General features: G+C 36.5%; 3 protein-coding genes across 4 annotated transcripts in view; all 3 read right to left on the bottom strand.

Annotated features, from left to right (window-relative positions):
• Window positions 1-2,989, bottom strand: part of mlec (malectin) — a 9,677-nt gene extending 6,688 nt beyond the window's left edge. Inside the window, exons 1-3 of one of the 2 annotated variants that reach the window (XM_016236925.1) lie at window positions 2,557-2,989; window positions 1,689-1,893; window positions 156-334 (exon numbers count right to left, since the gene is read on the bottom strand). In XM_016236925.1, coding sequence (XP_016092411.1) covers window positions 156-334; window positions 1,689-1,890 — 381 coding nt within the window. In that variant the 5' untranslated portion in view covers window positions 1,891-1,893; window positions 2,557-2,989. The remainder of the gene's footprint in view (window positions 1-155; window positions 335-1,688; window positions 1,894-2,556) is intronic. The other variant, XM_016236926.1, reaches the window with a different exon arrangement.
• Window positions 1-5,093, bottom strand: part of cunh12orf43 (chromosome unknown C12orf43 homolog) — a 27,544-nt gene extending 22,451 nt beyond the window's left edge. Inside the window, exons 1-2 of the mRNA XM_016236889.1 lie at window positions 4,988-5,093; window positions 4,611-4,655 (exon numbers count right to left, since the gene is read on the bottom strand). Coding sequence (XP_016092375.1) covers window positions 4,611-4,655; window positions 4,988-5,093 — 151 coding nt within the window. The remainder of the gene's footprint in view (window positions 1-4,610; window positions 4,656-4,987) is intronic.
• cabp1a (calcium binding protein 1a) overlaps window positions 4,741-15,816 on the bottom strand; it is a 16,700-nt gene continuing 5,624 nt past the window's right edge. Inside the window, exons 2-7 of the mRNA XM_016236924.1 lie at window positions 8,373-8,403; window positions 8,027-8,170; window positions 7,833-7,942; window positions 7,685-7,759; window positions 5,243-5,315; window positions 4,741-5,134 (exon numbers count right to left, since the gene is read on the bottom strand). Of these exons, the coding sequence (XP_016092410.1) occupies window positions 5,109-5,134; window positions 5,243-5,315; window positions 7,685-7,759; window positions 7,833-7,942; window positions 8,027-8,170; window positions 8,373-8,403 (459 nt within the window). The 3' untranslated portion in view covers window positions 4,741-5,108. The remainder of the gene's footprint in view (window positions 5,135-5,242; window positions 5,316-7,684; window positions 7,760-7,832; window positions 7,943-8,026; window positions 8,171-8,372; window positions 8,404-15,816) is intronic.

The raw sequence follows: 15,816 nt of genomic DNA, 5'->3' as shown, positions 1-15,816 counted from the left end.
AAGAAAAGAAAGAAGTAGAGAGAAAGAGATGATGTCATGAGGGAAAACTATGAAATAGAGACCATGGAGTATCATGAATGATTAAACATTTCCATGTTCAAATATCGACTACTAAGAGTGACTGTGTACACTGCTGCTGTGAGCAAAATTCACACCTTTTGTTGAGACTGAGCAAAGTAAACCTCAGCATATTTCATGACCAGTATGTAGTCTCCTTCTTCTCTTATAGGTATTTCATAACCAAATGTATCCTCGTTGTATCGCTCTGTCTGGTAAAGAACCTGATCCTCCGGGCTGGAGCGCAGGATAGGAAGACGGATACCGTAGTCTGATGCTGGAGGGGGACAAAAAAGTGCCAAAAGGTGAGTTTAAGTGTATATAGTGCATGGCATTTGTGTTTCATAACATGCTGAGGAAATGTCAAACCAGAGCAAGGTTTTTGCCTCATTTTCATTCCAATATCTATTTATAGCCAACATAGAGCTGAGTGGAAAATTAAGTTCCACATTTATAATACTGGTCGTTTTCTTGATACTGATGCAATAATGTGAAATCTGACAAAACACATGGTGCTTGATGTCTTTACAGAGCTTTAGAAAGCACTATACAGGCCCTGACATGTGCATGCTGCATTTCTCATCTGACTCAGGAAGTGACAGTCATCACATTTCAAGTGACACAGACTTCCTGATATTATCGACAGCTCTAATAACAAACGACTAATGAGCCAGATGAGCTGACAACCAGTCCTTTTCTTCAACATATAGTATGATTAACATTCTTAATACACTATCAAATCTATACAGTAATAAAACAAATACAGTGCAACCAAAATACCTTTAATATTTCTTAATTCTTACAAGGATAGTTGACTCAAATAACACATTACAAAAATAATATACTTTAAAACAATATACTTAAGTGTGAACTAACTGACACTTAATTGCATGTTATTTACAATCTATTATAGTTTAAATTTATATTAAATGCAATTAGTGCAATTTTTTGGTCTGAAATATGATTAAAGTGAACAGGTGAATGTACTGACAAGCATTTATGGTAACTAAAATATACTTTAATGTTATTTCTATTGAAACTTGTATGTATCAGTGTCATCAGTTGTGTGTATGTGTGTGTAAAACATGTGTAATTAAACATTTGAATAATGCAGTTGCAAATTAGTACAAATAAAATATTTTAATTTTAAATGTAATATCAAATAACATGGTAAAAATGTACTTTAAAGTGTTTTTAAGTAATCTTGTGGAGTACGCTTAAGTGGCCTTTTATTTGATTAATATTATATTATCTGCAAGTACAGTTTTTTTTAAATATACTTCTAAGATATGAAGTACACTACAAGTGCACATTTATTACAATTAGGCACTCTTCTTTTTCACAAGACAATTGTGACCATTTTCATTTTTGGTTGAATTATCACTTTTAAAATGCAGAAATACTACTTTGAACTGTACCGGCCATTTAGAAAAATTGCAAACCAACACAACAAGGCTTAAAAAAACACATCACAATACTGTTGCTTAATGTTCTTCCATCTTTACACACGACATGGACACTTGTTCATTCATTCTCCACCACCACTAACAACTGCCACCTCTTCTGGTGCAGACAACTAGAAGGAAAAATAACACCCTCTCCTGCAATCTGTCCCGCCCTCAGGTACTCACCTTTCCCCAGTTTTCCTTCCAGCGGATCTTTCCTATAGTAGATGCCGTGCGCGTCTGTGTGTGCGTCCCCGCCGGCGTTGACAGCCCAGATGACCCGCTCGGCCAGACTCGGGGCCCCGGTCTCAGCCCGACACACCTCCACCAACAGCCACAAAGCTGCGAACACGAGCCGGGCAGCACAGCGCAAAGTCACCCTCCTCATGGCCTGCAACAGTCCGCGAGGAAAAGTGAAAGAGTAAAGAGAAGCGGTATGGCTATACAACGACTTAACACCGTGTTAAGCGCAGTGTGAAAGGCCATTTTAACCCTGGGTTAAACTTCAATGGAGTCAGCATTACTTTTAACCCTAGGTTAGCCTGGTAAACACCGAAGTGTAGTACTAAAGGTGTATTGACTTAAATGTGCTCGAAAGTGACAGCGCTTCGTTTAGCAACAAACAACCAATCACAAACTGCCTCGCAGCTCACCTCATTGAATATTCAAACACCTTGAACAGTTGTAGAAACGTTCACGCGCTGTTTAGTTTTAGAAAAATGTGAAATAACGACGACAAATGGAGTGATATACTATATTATTTGGGTTTGCAGTTCTAGGTTCTTGTATGTGGCGAAATTGACAGATAAACTGACGGTTATTAAAAATTGGACGTACTCGGATATCATGAATATGCAAATAAGAAGGTTAACCCAGGATATAGAAATGCAGTGTGAGATCTGAATACCCAGGATTAATACCTAACCTTAGATGGAGAAACGTGAATAGCGTGACAATTTGAAAAAGACAAGCTAGGGTCTAGGATGGCCCTGTGTTAACAGTTTCATGTGTGAACAGCCCAAAGCAATGTCCGCCTGTATTTATGTCATCTTACTGTGCAGTCTGAGAAACGCTCTCTGTAGTGGACGGCCGGCTCCGTTCAGATGCTCGGGTTGCACGCTGTCGCTGAACCGTGCAGATCGCCGCACATTTACCCTCCTGGTGGTCGAGTTTAGCTCTGGCTGGTTAGCTGGCTATCTGACTTCCCTCTCGCTCTGTCATCAGTGTGGCAGCTGCAGTCTGCAGGTATATTCCCTCACACCTGCACCCCTGTGTGCTCGCTGTCGCTTCAGAGGCGATCACCGCGTGGTTATCCTGCGCGTGGAGACTGCCCAGTCAGGTGTTCTGTGCGCCTGAAATCACAGCGGCTGACCGGGAGGGCCGCGTCAGTACTGTGGGTATGTGTGCAGTCAGCAGCAGGTTGAAGGGACGGAACGGCAAGGAGAGACAGACTAACCTGATAGTCATGTTCAGGAGGGGGACTAGGATTAGCCAATCACGCAAAGCCAAATGCAGGTCCTGCTTGTTGATTTGCTTTCGAAAAGAATCTATTCGTGAAGTCCGGCGAGCTCTGACCAATCACGATCGGTGGAAGTGCCCCGAAGCAGCGAATCAAGTGTATCAACTTCCTCTCACTTCCTCGCATAAGTTACCCGGCTTCAGCTCATTGGTGCTCGGTGCATATGCAGCGGAAGGTGGGCGAGAAACAGAAACATGATGTTATCTCATTCATCTTTTCTTACTTATAATTATTGATTATTACTTATATAATAATAATTCATTGTATAATGAAAACATAAAATAGCGAAACTCGCATGAACATATTTTACATGTAATTATGTACACATTGTAAGTGAAATATAAAATAACATTATTATTTTATTTTATTTATTTTGTGAACTTATGAAATGATTGGATATACACTACTATCCAGGAAGTTCCACGTTTGTCTTGCGGAATGTGTGTTTTATTCAGGTTTATTCTGATTAGTTAAATTAATGCAACTACACATTTCTTTATAAATTAAATTTCTTCAAAAACTCAAAATATAGGCTTCTTTTAAAGAGCCTATATCTAGTGAGCATAATTGTTGTGCATGTTTTGCCAGACTTAGTAGTCCCTGATGTGACAAACCTCCACTTTAGTGATTTTTGTGATTGATATTAAATATGGAAAAAAAAGATGATTGAAAGTATGAATTTTCAGAGGAACCTGTCTTTTACCGTGTTTACAGCGGTGATTAAAACAGAAATGCATGCATGCATTTAATATAAAAACCACCAGCATGTCAGTCGCCTGTTTTTACCACACGGCGGCGTTATTGAAAAAGCAGGACAATTCTGTCCCGTTTTGGGCCGGAGGAAAAAGCCCGTTGTCATGACAACACGAACGTTCTGTTCCAGCCGCTGGGAAAGTGATGCTCGCTGCTGAACGATTTGGAGATGAGCTGAACAGACACCAGTACAACTGTTGCTCCTTATGCATATAAATAGCGTTTCTTTAGAGGAGGTGTAAGCAAACCTTTTGTTGAGTAATGAACTAATGGAGGAACTAATAGAATAATGAAGCTTACACAAGCGTGGGGATGAAAAATATATGCTATTACTAGACACAGTTTTATTTGCTTATTTTGTAACAATGTATTAAAACCACTATAATACATATGAAGGTCTTTTTGGCATGCAAGAATCTGGTCAGATAACAATTAAGACTACAGATGTCTCTGACACTGGTCACACAAACAGACATAAAGAGGCTCAATTCAAATAAATAATTCTATTTCTTAAGCGTATAGTGATCAGGTGTTGAATGTTTGTAATATCTGGATGTTGTGCATTAATTCAAATGAGCCTGTGTAGAGTGAAACTGTGCTCTTGAAATTAGTTTTCTGACAAGTATGTCGTGATAACTAAAAATAGTGAATCAAACATTTCTAAACTTAGAAACCACTCAGTTATGTATTCAAATTAAATGTTTAAAACTATAGAGGCTAAAGTTAACCCAGCAACAAAATTTGGTTCCGTTTTAGCCCCATCTTGCACAGTGGTTTATATTTGTTTTAAAGGCATGCACTGTGATTTTAGAATGGAAACAGGCAAACTGTTTGACAAGGACAAGTAGTAGAGTAAAAACAAATGGATTTAGGTAGCTGAGCTTGACTTACATAACAAATTATCTGGAAGTCAATGAATTTACACCGTTACGGTACTGCAAACAAAAGAACCCCCTTTAAACATCATTTTTTTTCACACACAGAGACACATTTATACGGGACAACAAGGACAACACTTAATGTAATATTGCCATAATCAAGCATGGTACTCTCCTTCAAATGTGCATGTAAAAAACTAATATTGTTTGGTCTTGCATGGTTGAAAGTGCAGAGACTCTTGGCTACAGTATAAGTGTATACTTTTTTGTTTGTGTGTGTGTGTGTGTGCATGATTTTTTTTTTCTCCAAAAAGTCCAGTTTTCAGTTTTTATACCATGCACTGGCTCAGCAAGGCTTTTCTTGCAGTAGTCTAATAGTCTGTCCGCTTTGACCAGCAGGAAGCAGTACAGCATCTCACTTTCTTCTGTTGGAGACACCATATGAACGCTGCCCTCTCAGCGGGACACCATTCGCACAAACTCTAAAAGGCACAGACCAAAAAAAATACACAGACTTTAACTGAAAACTACTGCACATTTATGTCTGCTTTTGCTTTTTTATTATTACGTAGTGATTCTGAGATTTTTACCTTCAAAGTCTACTCGGCCATCTCCATTCAAGTCAATGTCTCTCAGTATGTCCTCTAGGTCTCGATGACCAACCTAACAAACACAGGAATATGCTGTTAAAATCAAATGACAGGAACCGTTCACCCAAAAATGAAAATTCTGTCATTTTGAACCCCAAAATATGTTATTGTATATGAAAGAATCATTCTGTTGGGCATGTTCCTTTCAGGGTGATTTGGTTCAGAAGGTGAGTTCTAAGGAAAGATTCTGGTCTTTTCCTCAAACTAATTTTTCATAACACTTTGTAACACAATTCATATGGACCACTTTGATGCAGCTTTTATTTTGGGTTTCCAAACATGGTCACTAGATCTCATTATAAAATAATCATTTTGGGTTCCTTAAAGAACCTTTCAGTATGAACATTTTATTTTAGGGTGAAGAACATTTTAATAATCTACCGTTCACCCAAAAATGAAAATTCTGTCATTTTGAACCCCAAAATATGTTATTGTATATGAAAGAATCATTCTGTTGGGCATGTTCCTTTCAGGGTGATTTGGTTCAGAAGGTGAGTTCTAAGGAAAGATTCTGGTCTTTTCCTCAAACTAATTTTTCATAACACTTTGTAACACAATTCATATGGACCACTTTGATGCTGCTTTTATTTTGGGTTTCCAAACATGGTCACTAGATCTCATTATAAAATAATCATTTTGGGTTCCTTAAAGAACCTTTCAGTATGAACATTTTATTTTAGGGTGAAGAACATTTTAATAATCTAAAGAAAAAAAATTCCACTATAAAGAACTTTTTGTGGAATGGAAAGTTTCCATCAATTTTAAAGGTTCCTCATGGAACCATTGATGCCAGTATCGAACCTTTATTTTTAAGAAAGTTGCAATTCAACAGAAGAACCATTTTAGGTTCCTCAAAGAACCTTTTACTGAACTGTTCTTAAAAGAACAGTTATTATCTTAGTGTAAAAACATTTCAATAATCTAAAGAACCTTTTTCCACTATAAAAAACTTTTGTGGAATGGAAAAGTTCCACGAATATTAAAGGTTGGTCATGGAACAGTCAATGCCGATAAAGAATCTTTATTTTTAGGAGTGTATGGAAAATAATTGTATGCAGATTCTTCAGAATTCTTCTTAGTAACAGCATTACGGGTTTGGGAAAACATGAGGGTGAATAAGGCCCCAATATACTTTAAGGCGAAATCAAAGAATAAACTGGTGTGATGTAACTTCGAACAAAATCAGGTCAAAATGCAGTTCATTTGTAGAGTTCAAAACAGCTTGCCAAAGCGAACTTTGCAGAAAAGTTTTCTTCGGCTGGTTAACACCTTCAAAGCATTGTTTCCGCGGCGAATACATAACCAGTAAAAATATGAGTGAAAACATGAACACATTGGAGAGCTGCTTTCGTATTTAAGTTGTAATTCTAATTGAAAGCGGCAATGACACTGTTTTTTATGTTTAATACTGTAAAGCAAACTTATCCACATCTCTATGATCACATGCTTTTGAAACTGCCGTTTAACCCACCACGGCCATTTTTGTTGTTAATTTTGTTATTGAGAGGAAAGCACATATTTACTAATATTCATCTAAACGAATATTCATCTAAATAGAAATTCATCCAAATGCCACTCTTAGCAGCATGGGCATTGGGATGTCCGATAACAGTACACAGATACTCGCGTATTTCAAATGTATTTTTCCCCCAAACAAAGAATGAAACAGAACCTCACAGGGAGTATATCAGGGCATTTAGCAATCAGATATTTCAGTTTTGGTTAAACTATCCCTTTAAAGCTGCTTTGAGACAGACAGATCTTTTCTTCTGTACACTCTTAAAAATAAAGGTGCTTCAAAAGGTTCTTCAAGCGATGCCATAGAAGAACCTTTCAGTCAAAGGTTCTTTAAAGAACCATCTCTTTCTTACCTTTTTGTAATCTGAAGAACTTTCTTTCGCCACAAAGAACCTTTTGTGAAACAGAAAGGTTCTTCAGATGTTGAAGGTTCTTTATGGAACTATGTAGACAGAAAGGTTCTTCTATGGCATCGTGAAGCACCTTTATTTTTAAGAGAGTATTGTGAAATACATTTGAGTGAAACAGATTATCCAAAAAAAAAAAAAAATGTAGGGAGTCTTGGTTTTATTCATCAGATGTTGATTGGATGGAGGCAGATCTTAATGCGAGCTTGCAGTCAATCGTATGAAAGGGGCAGAATTTAAGCGGATGAAATGATTGGAGAAGTCCTGCACACGTCACCAGAGAAAAGTCTGTCGTTTAACCGGAAGTTATAACATTTCGATTAAACATCATGAGGTTCAAATTAAAAAAATGTATGCATGATGAATCGTTCACAATAAGATCAATAACATACATTTAGAAAATAGTAATGTCACGTTCATGTCATTTTATGCACACAAATGTACCAAAAGCACTAACCTGTTGTCCCAGCAGCTTCCTCATAGCTTCCCTTAGCTCTCCTGTGCTTATTTCGCCATCTCCATTTGTGTCAAACTGTAAAGCATAATATATAATTTTAATTTTAATTTTATATTTTATATTACAATCTTTTGAATTTTCCACTCACCTCTTTGAAAGCATTTCTCAGCTCTTTTATCCCAATCATGTCTGCTGTCTCTGCTAGTAGTTTAGGTCCCATCAACCCTACAAAGTCCTCGAAATCCACATGGCCACCTACTAAGAAAAACAAACTGATGTCAGTATTTTGTAATGAATGGACATGGCTGATATGATAATGGCTGTGTGCACACATAAGCTTACAGTTCATGTTGATTTGTTGGCTCAGTTCTATTAGTTCCATCTCGGTGGGCATGTAGCCCATAGTTCTCATGCAGTTCCCCAGGTCTTTACAGCTGATAAAGCCATCTTTATCTTTGTCAAACTCCTTAAATGCTTCTCGTAACTCTTCACTCGTCGAGACAAACCAAACAAATGCATGGCATGTTAACACACAGTAAAAAACAGACTCAGCGAACCATGAGCTCTAATAAAACAATACGAATGTTTTTATTATTGTAGTTCAGTTTATACAGGTTTGAAGAAGTTAAAGTAGCTAAATAAACTATTGAATTTGAATCAACTAATAACAACAGATTGAAAAACTTACCATCAATCTCCTCTGGTCTCAACTCTCGATTCTGTAACAACAAAAGATGAGGAAGAAATGGTCAAAACAACACTAGCAAAGGTCAAATTTTAAAGACATAACACCCAAAAATCAAAACCTTAGTTCCTCACAATAAAATACAGGCCATCAAGGAAATGAAGTTCTTCTGGAGATGGATCCATTACCAAAAAACCTTTAACTAATGGTGCATCCAAACCAGTCATAGCGGCTATTGTTTTATGCCTCTACTCGTTCAAAGTCACTCAACGTGTAGTTAGTGCTCGTTTTATAGTGTTAAGAAAGAGCAATTGCGCGTTACTAAAAGGTGAGGTGGTCCTGGTCACATGGCAATGGTATTTCTCCAGCGTCACAGCTAAGTGAACAAATCCCGGCAAGTGAGACAGAGAAACAATCTGTCTTCACCTAACAGTGACAACCTTTAAAGGCGATGGAGGAAAGAGAGGGAGAAAGATGGAGAACAGAAGCTGTAGCATTCACGGGGGAAGAAATTAGTATAAACATGCAGGCTTTACTGACGTAAGACCATGACATTCTCACACACACACACACACACATGCAAAAACATGCAACCTAAATTGTAGAAGTAAAAAGAAGCAGCATTTTATGCGATATAAATACATACGCCTACGCGGCAGCATGCAGAATGAGAAAAGCTAAATTGCTTATATAAGTACAGTAAACCATCATTCACAATGTACATGAGAATGCAGCAGGTCTGTGTTAGTGTTTGTGTATTTGTTGAGTCTAAATTAGAGTTTGCATATTCATTCATTTGTTTGGCATATGCATAGCACGTAGATGCATATTTAGGGTTATGAGTGACCTGGGACCCCATTTCACCCCCTCTACTACATTCACTTTGTGGTTTTAGAGCCTTTATGTATTTTATGTATATACGTTTTATTATGAGAACCTACAACTGGTTTTCTGGTAATTTAATTTTAGATATAATATGTCTGTGCTTTAATTACATGTCCTAGAAAGCCATGCCTCTCTATAGCTCAAAAACATATTATAAGGCCATTGCCCTAAAAATGTCCCTCCTCCCTTTGTCTGTCTCTCTGTGAAAAAACTTTTACATCTGCACTCTTCTACACATTTCCAACACTTTTCCCACCCAGGCTCTTAAACATGCTCTATAAAGATGACAGATACTTTGTGTTGAGTTGAGCAGACAGACACTCCTGAGGGTAAATAACAGAGAATAGCTCATGCTATGTTTGACCAGGAGCTCAGGAACAGAGTCACTGACAGAAACACCTCATTAAGGAGGTTCCTAAGAAACATTTAAGAGGAACATGTTCATATAAGCCCACAAATCACAATAATAAGGATATGTTAGCATCTAATTCAGCACTATTCTCACTTTTCTCTGCATTGGGTGTCACAATTAAGCCTTATACTCAAAACCGTCTGTGAAAAAACTTTTACATCTGCACTCTTCTACACATTTCCAACACTTTTCCCCCCTAGGCTCTTAAACATGCTCTATAAAGATGACAGATACTTTGTGTTGAGTTGAGCAGACAGACACTCCTGAGGGTAAATAACAGAGAATAGCTCATGCTATGTTCGACCAGGAGCTCAGGAACAGAGTCACTGACAGAAACACCTCATTAAGGAGGTTCCTAAGAAACATTTAAGAGGAACATGTTCATATAAGCCCACAAATCACAACAATAAGGATATGTTAACATCTAATTCAGCACTATTCTCACTTTTCTCTGCATTGGGTGTCACAATTAAGCCTTATACTCAAAACCATCCATTAAGAAGAGTAAGTCAAGTCTGTATATCCATTTCAACATTGTTCTTATTCATAACACAAACGCATGAACTCACAAACCATTGCTTATTTATGTCTATACACACAGCCATATATGTTGTGAATGTCACAGAGAAAGGGCTGTATGCCTATGTGTGAGAAAGACAGATAGAGAAAGAAAACATTCCCATTAATAAAAATAAGCAATCCAGCCAACATTTTCCATTCATTCATCATAACAATTTACTGAACACATTGTGAAGACTGGCTCTTTAGATCTATACACTCTCACAGCGACTATAAACAGAGAGGAAGGGAAAGCGAGAGTGAGATAGATACAGAGAGACAATAAAAAACACCAAAGACATAGAAAACACATTATCTGGTTTAATAGCATTGGGAAACCAGATCATTCAGCTAATGCACTCAGTCTGATTGTGTAAGCCACAATGGGACATATTTGCAGTTATAGCAGTTTGGGAAAAATACAGAAATGTGTTTTCTCAAAAAACAGCTCGTAGGTTAGAGAGAGACAATATGTCAACATTCAAATCACTTAGATGATACATTGTAAAAAAATCCTTAACTTTATGAATTCTAGAACTCTAGTAAAGTATCAGTATGCAACATGAACACACACATGTGTGTTCTTTTCTATATAGTAAGTATTTAAGTTATGGACTAAATTGGGATTTTTCTGTAATCTAGATATTTCTACCTGATTTAACCAATATAAATGAGCTTTGTTGGTATGAATTAATGTATTTAGGTTGATTCGGGTTGATATTGAATAATATTTTTGACTTGAATTAAACTAGTTAATTTACATGTTACCATTAATGTCTGCTGAGTGCACTACTTATTTTATTTAAAGCTATTTATAAATGAAATTAAATAAATAAATGTATTTGAACATGTATTTAATAAATACAATTATGTTGTGCCTGCTTGTCGCTATGTGATTGCTCGGGTGTTCTGGGTGTATTTTTACTTGTCCAAATCAACAGAGCACCTCCAAATCTCCATTATATTCTACTGTCTACTAGATATGTATTCAGTTCCTCTTGCAATTTCTTTGAAACTGACGTGAAACTTGAACCAAGACATATGTAAATGAAAATAACTGGGGCACCTTTCAAAATGTAAATTCACTCCCTTCCTTTGTTTTACGAGCAGAATGAGGTTGCAGGCTTCCACGATCATTATGGCGTGTTAGTCAGCATTCATGGAGGCTTTGAGATTATTCAAAGATTTCCCTGAAAGCCTGATTTCATACAAAGTCTGTATGCCCAGATAGTACAAAAATGTGATGGTCTTTACTGATAAGCTAAAACTAGGACACTCTAACCCTAACTGTAGCAACAGACAAATGGGGCACAAGAAAATGGGGCTTAGATCTCAAACACACTGGGAGAAAACATCATGAAGCAACAGAATTTTTCATCTTTTTGTTAGAAATATTTCTTCTGTAAGTGTAGACATCATTAAATAGGGTTATGAAGCGCTCTTTCAGTAAATTGGGAATCAGTTTCAATAGTCTTATGTGCAGAAGAAAAGCAGTGGTTTAAGATAAATTAATTATAATACAATATAATAATAAAAAGCTAAAGCTCTGCAAAAAGGATAGAGGAGGGTCTAAATGAGAAACTGACTGTAAGTGCGTGTGTGTGTGTTTAGAGGAGGGGAGGAGAGTGGGTCTCATTCAGACATATTACCATTCTCACAGCTGGAGGCCTTGTTTCTAATCCAAACAATCATTTAAACACTCAGCTAAAAATGCCACACACACTCACACATGTAGCTTCAGATTGTTCACATGCCTTGTTTCAGTCCTGCATTGACAGATTTCATTGTGTTTTTTGAAGTACCTTATAGATCAGTGAATCTCTGGTTCCCTTTCAAGGGAACTTCGTACTGCGTCCTCTAGGTTTCCCCATAGCGACCCCTAGAGGACGCAGTGTCTCGTTCCCTACTCAGGGAACCATGGTTACATACGTAACCTGAGATGTTCCCTTTCAAGGGAACTTCGAACTGCGTCCTCTATGGGTCGCTATGGGGAAACCTAGAGGACGCAGTGTCTCGTTCCCTACTCAGGGAACCATGGTTACATACGTAACCTGAGACGTTTTCTTACCACTTTAAAAAATCCTTAACATAACATTCTGGATGAGTGGTTTATTGCATTTTTTTAGATAGGAGGACAAAGAGGAAATCACAGGAGGGGAGGTTTGGTCCAGAAAAGGACCTGAAAATTGGAACTCAAACTCACAACTGCCGATAAGCAGAACCAGTTTTAGTTTACTTTATTTCTGATAACACAATTATAAACTGAATTATCGATAGAATATGACAATATAAATATGATATGCATTATGAATATAAAATTAAGCCGTTACCCAAACAATTCATTAAATAGGATACTTCCTTTGTGAATACACTCTAAAAAATGGTGGGTTGTTACAACCCAATTTTGGGTCAAATATAGACTAACCCAACTGTTGGGTTACATTTTGGTTACATTATTAAATGAACTTTTTAACCCAACAGTTGGGTTAGTCCATATTTGACCCAAAATTGGGTTGAAACAACCCAGTTTTTTTTAGAGTGTACTAGTGCATTAAAGTCCTCTTGGAAAGTTTGTATTTCAGTAATTATGACACATCAGGTGTGTTTTAATAAACTTTTCTGCATTAAATTCCATTTTAACTCTACATACAAAATAATGAATGAAGAATGTGCATCAGGTGTGATTTTGCTTTGTCGTTTTTATTCAATTTATGAAGGTGCTGTAAATTGAATGGTTATATATTTTATTGTAATTGTATAATCAATGAAAAAAAAATATTTAATCAATTTTAACAAATTTACCATTAATCCAGACACTTCATACATTGTATCCAACATGTTTTCTCACTGACACCACCCACAACTGTTCATTTAATAAATTCAATCTTTCCAACATGACTTGAATGCACCAAACTGTTTTCCTGTTTGACACTGCAAAGCTGATTTGACACAATCTGTATTGTATAAAGCACTATAAAAATAAAGATGACTTGACTTGACATGGTATATCATCTGAGTACTCAAATTATATTATTGCAGGTTGCACTTGTGCAACTGTCCTTGTCCTTTGTTGTGACCTTAAAAGTATTCATAAACCATTCAGAAATGTCATAGCCATGCTTTTATATGCAAGCCATAACTATGACATCAAAGCTTATTGACTGGATACAGAGGCCAATTAATGATGCTTCGGTTTATGTTGCTTGGTTATCTGTGACACACAGATCAATGTTATTTTCTGGCTCTTGTTTTGTTCCTTACAAATCACTTTGTGATTCACTTTTCTCTCTCTCTCTCTCACACACACATGCACATCTTTTTTATCTGTCATCTTCCATCCATCTCTATTTTCCCCTCGATTTTCTCCATGAGATGATTCATCCTGAGAAACAGATTCAGGGGCAGAAGCCCTTCTCTGCCTCTTCTCCTCTGATATGTTGGTTTTATTTATCCCTCCATCCCCTTTTCAGGCTCTCTGTGAACTTCAGTGTGCAACCTACTTTTAACTGTCACCTCTCATCCTGTCAGCAGACACAGTCACAAGCTCAACATGCACTCAAACTCACACTCATTGCAATGCAATGCAAATTATCACACAATGTCTTACAGAATCCTTGAATGTACACCTGTTTCCACCTGTACAAAAACAAAAATGTGCATAGGCAAAAAATTCTACAGTAAAAGCATTTCCTAAGGTCATAATGCTGTGCATTATTGCAACAGGATAAGACTTGAGAAATTTTTTTTTTTAACACTGAATCTCAAGCAGGGGGCACTTTAGCAGTTTCCAGGGGGTATTTGTTGGAAAGATTTTGAATATGTGTGGCAATTTAAATATCTAAAATAGAAGAAAATTAATAGATTAAAGTAACTAATCATGTTTTGTTCAGTTACATGTTACATGTTTTGTAACTAATCAGTAGTTCCTTTTAAAAACAATAGTTCACCCAAAAATAAAAAAAACTGCTGAAATGTACTCACTCTCGGGGCATCAAAGATGAGTTTGTTTCTTCATCAGAACAAATTTAAAGAAATTTAGAGAGAGAGTCCAAACTGTTGATAAAAAACATCACAATAATCCACAAGTAATCCACGACTCAAATCCATCAATTAACGTCACAAACAAATCCATCATAAGGTGTTTTAACTATAAACTGATACTTCTGGCCAAAATATTAGTCCCTCATTTATAATAATGCTTCGTCCAGTGAAAAAGTCCATCCCCTGTTGCCCTCTTACATCAAAATCCACTGACATATTGGTTTAGAACTGTTTTGGACTGTTTTCACTTGTAAATGGTGCTTGATCTGTGCATATTTCCCTCCTGATTTAGACGAGATGACTTTTTCACTGTAGGAAGCAATATTGGAATCCAAATCCAAATATGGTTTCTGGAATCATATTTTAGCCAAAAGCAACTGTTTGAAGTTAAAAACGTCTTGATGGATTTTTTTTTATTAATTGATAGACTGGAGTCGTTTGGATTACTTGTTGATTATTGTGATGTTTTTATCAGTTGTTTGGACTCTCATTCTGACGGCACCCATTCACTGCAGAGGATCCATTGGTGAGCAAGTGATGTAATGCTAAATTTCTCCAAATCTGTTCTGATGAAGAAACTGATCTACGTCTTGGATGGCCTGAGGGTAATTTTCAGTAAATTTTCATTTTTTGGATGAACTATAAAATATTTTATATATATTTTATGGATGACATTCATAATGGAATATATGTGTTACTTAGTGAGACTGTTTTCCACCCAAATTATTGATTGTTTTTTTTTTACTATAATATCCTTTTGTTATGAAAGGATATTCGAGCCTTACAGATGGGGCCGATGAAGACATAAAGGTTGGGAAACACTGTTTTAAAGAATGTATGCTATAAAAAAGACATGAGAAAGACCAATTAAACTGGTAAGAGAGACCTGTGAATGTGTGAGGAGATGAAGATATTCAATTAACCTATACATATAAGCACTTCTTGACTGAGAGAATGATGAATTTGTCACCGTAAGTTATCTAATGATGTATGATCATTACACAATAGGTGAACCTATAGAGCTCTGTCCATATAGTCTGATGATGTTTAAAGTTGGCATGACAAGAAAATTCATGTTTCATTTTTAAAGTTTTTTTTGGAGCCTGTAGTTCTTAATCATAATGTTGAAAAACAGTGTAATGACAGGCGTCACTCTGGTTGCGTGTGCTGGAATTTCCCAATCATTCAGCCCACTTAAACCCTTTCTTACAGTCAACTCTCTTCATCCAAGCAACAACCGGTTTATAGAACCAAGTCCCCACATGTGTTTCCTTTTTAATAATCTGTTACACTCAGCTGTATGTCACAATTCAAAAGAAGCAATCTTTCGCTGCTTCTTTTTATTAAGACTTGAATCTGACAGGATAACATTTGTGTTTCAGTCTTTACACTTTTATGTTATAATTATCAACGCATTTGTATGTTTGCGAATCCTCATAGTTATATTATTGACAGCATCTAGAATGTAAGTGTTTTACTTATAGTACATAGAATATTGAATTCATGGAATTAATATGATATATATATATATATATATATATATATATGATA

Source organism: Sinocyclocheilus grahami, unplaced genomic scaffold (genome assembly GCF_001515645.1).
Source record: "Sinocyclocheilus grahami isolate Dianchi unplaced genomic scaffold, SAMN03320097.WGS_v1.1 scaffold501.1, whole genome shotgun sequence".
NCBI classification, from domain to species: Eukaryota; Metazoa; Chordata; class Actinopteri; order Cypriniformes; family Cyprinidae; genus Sinocyclocheilus; species Sinocyclocheilus grahami.
This window is presented reverse-complemented; position numbering and strand designations above follow the sequence as displayed.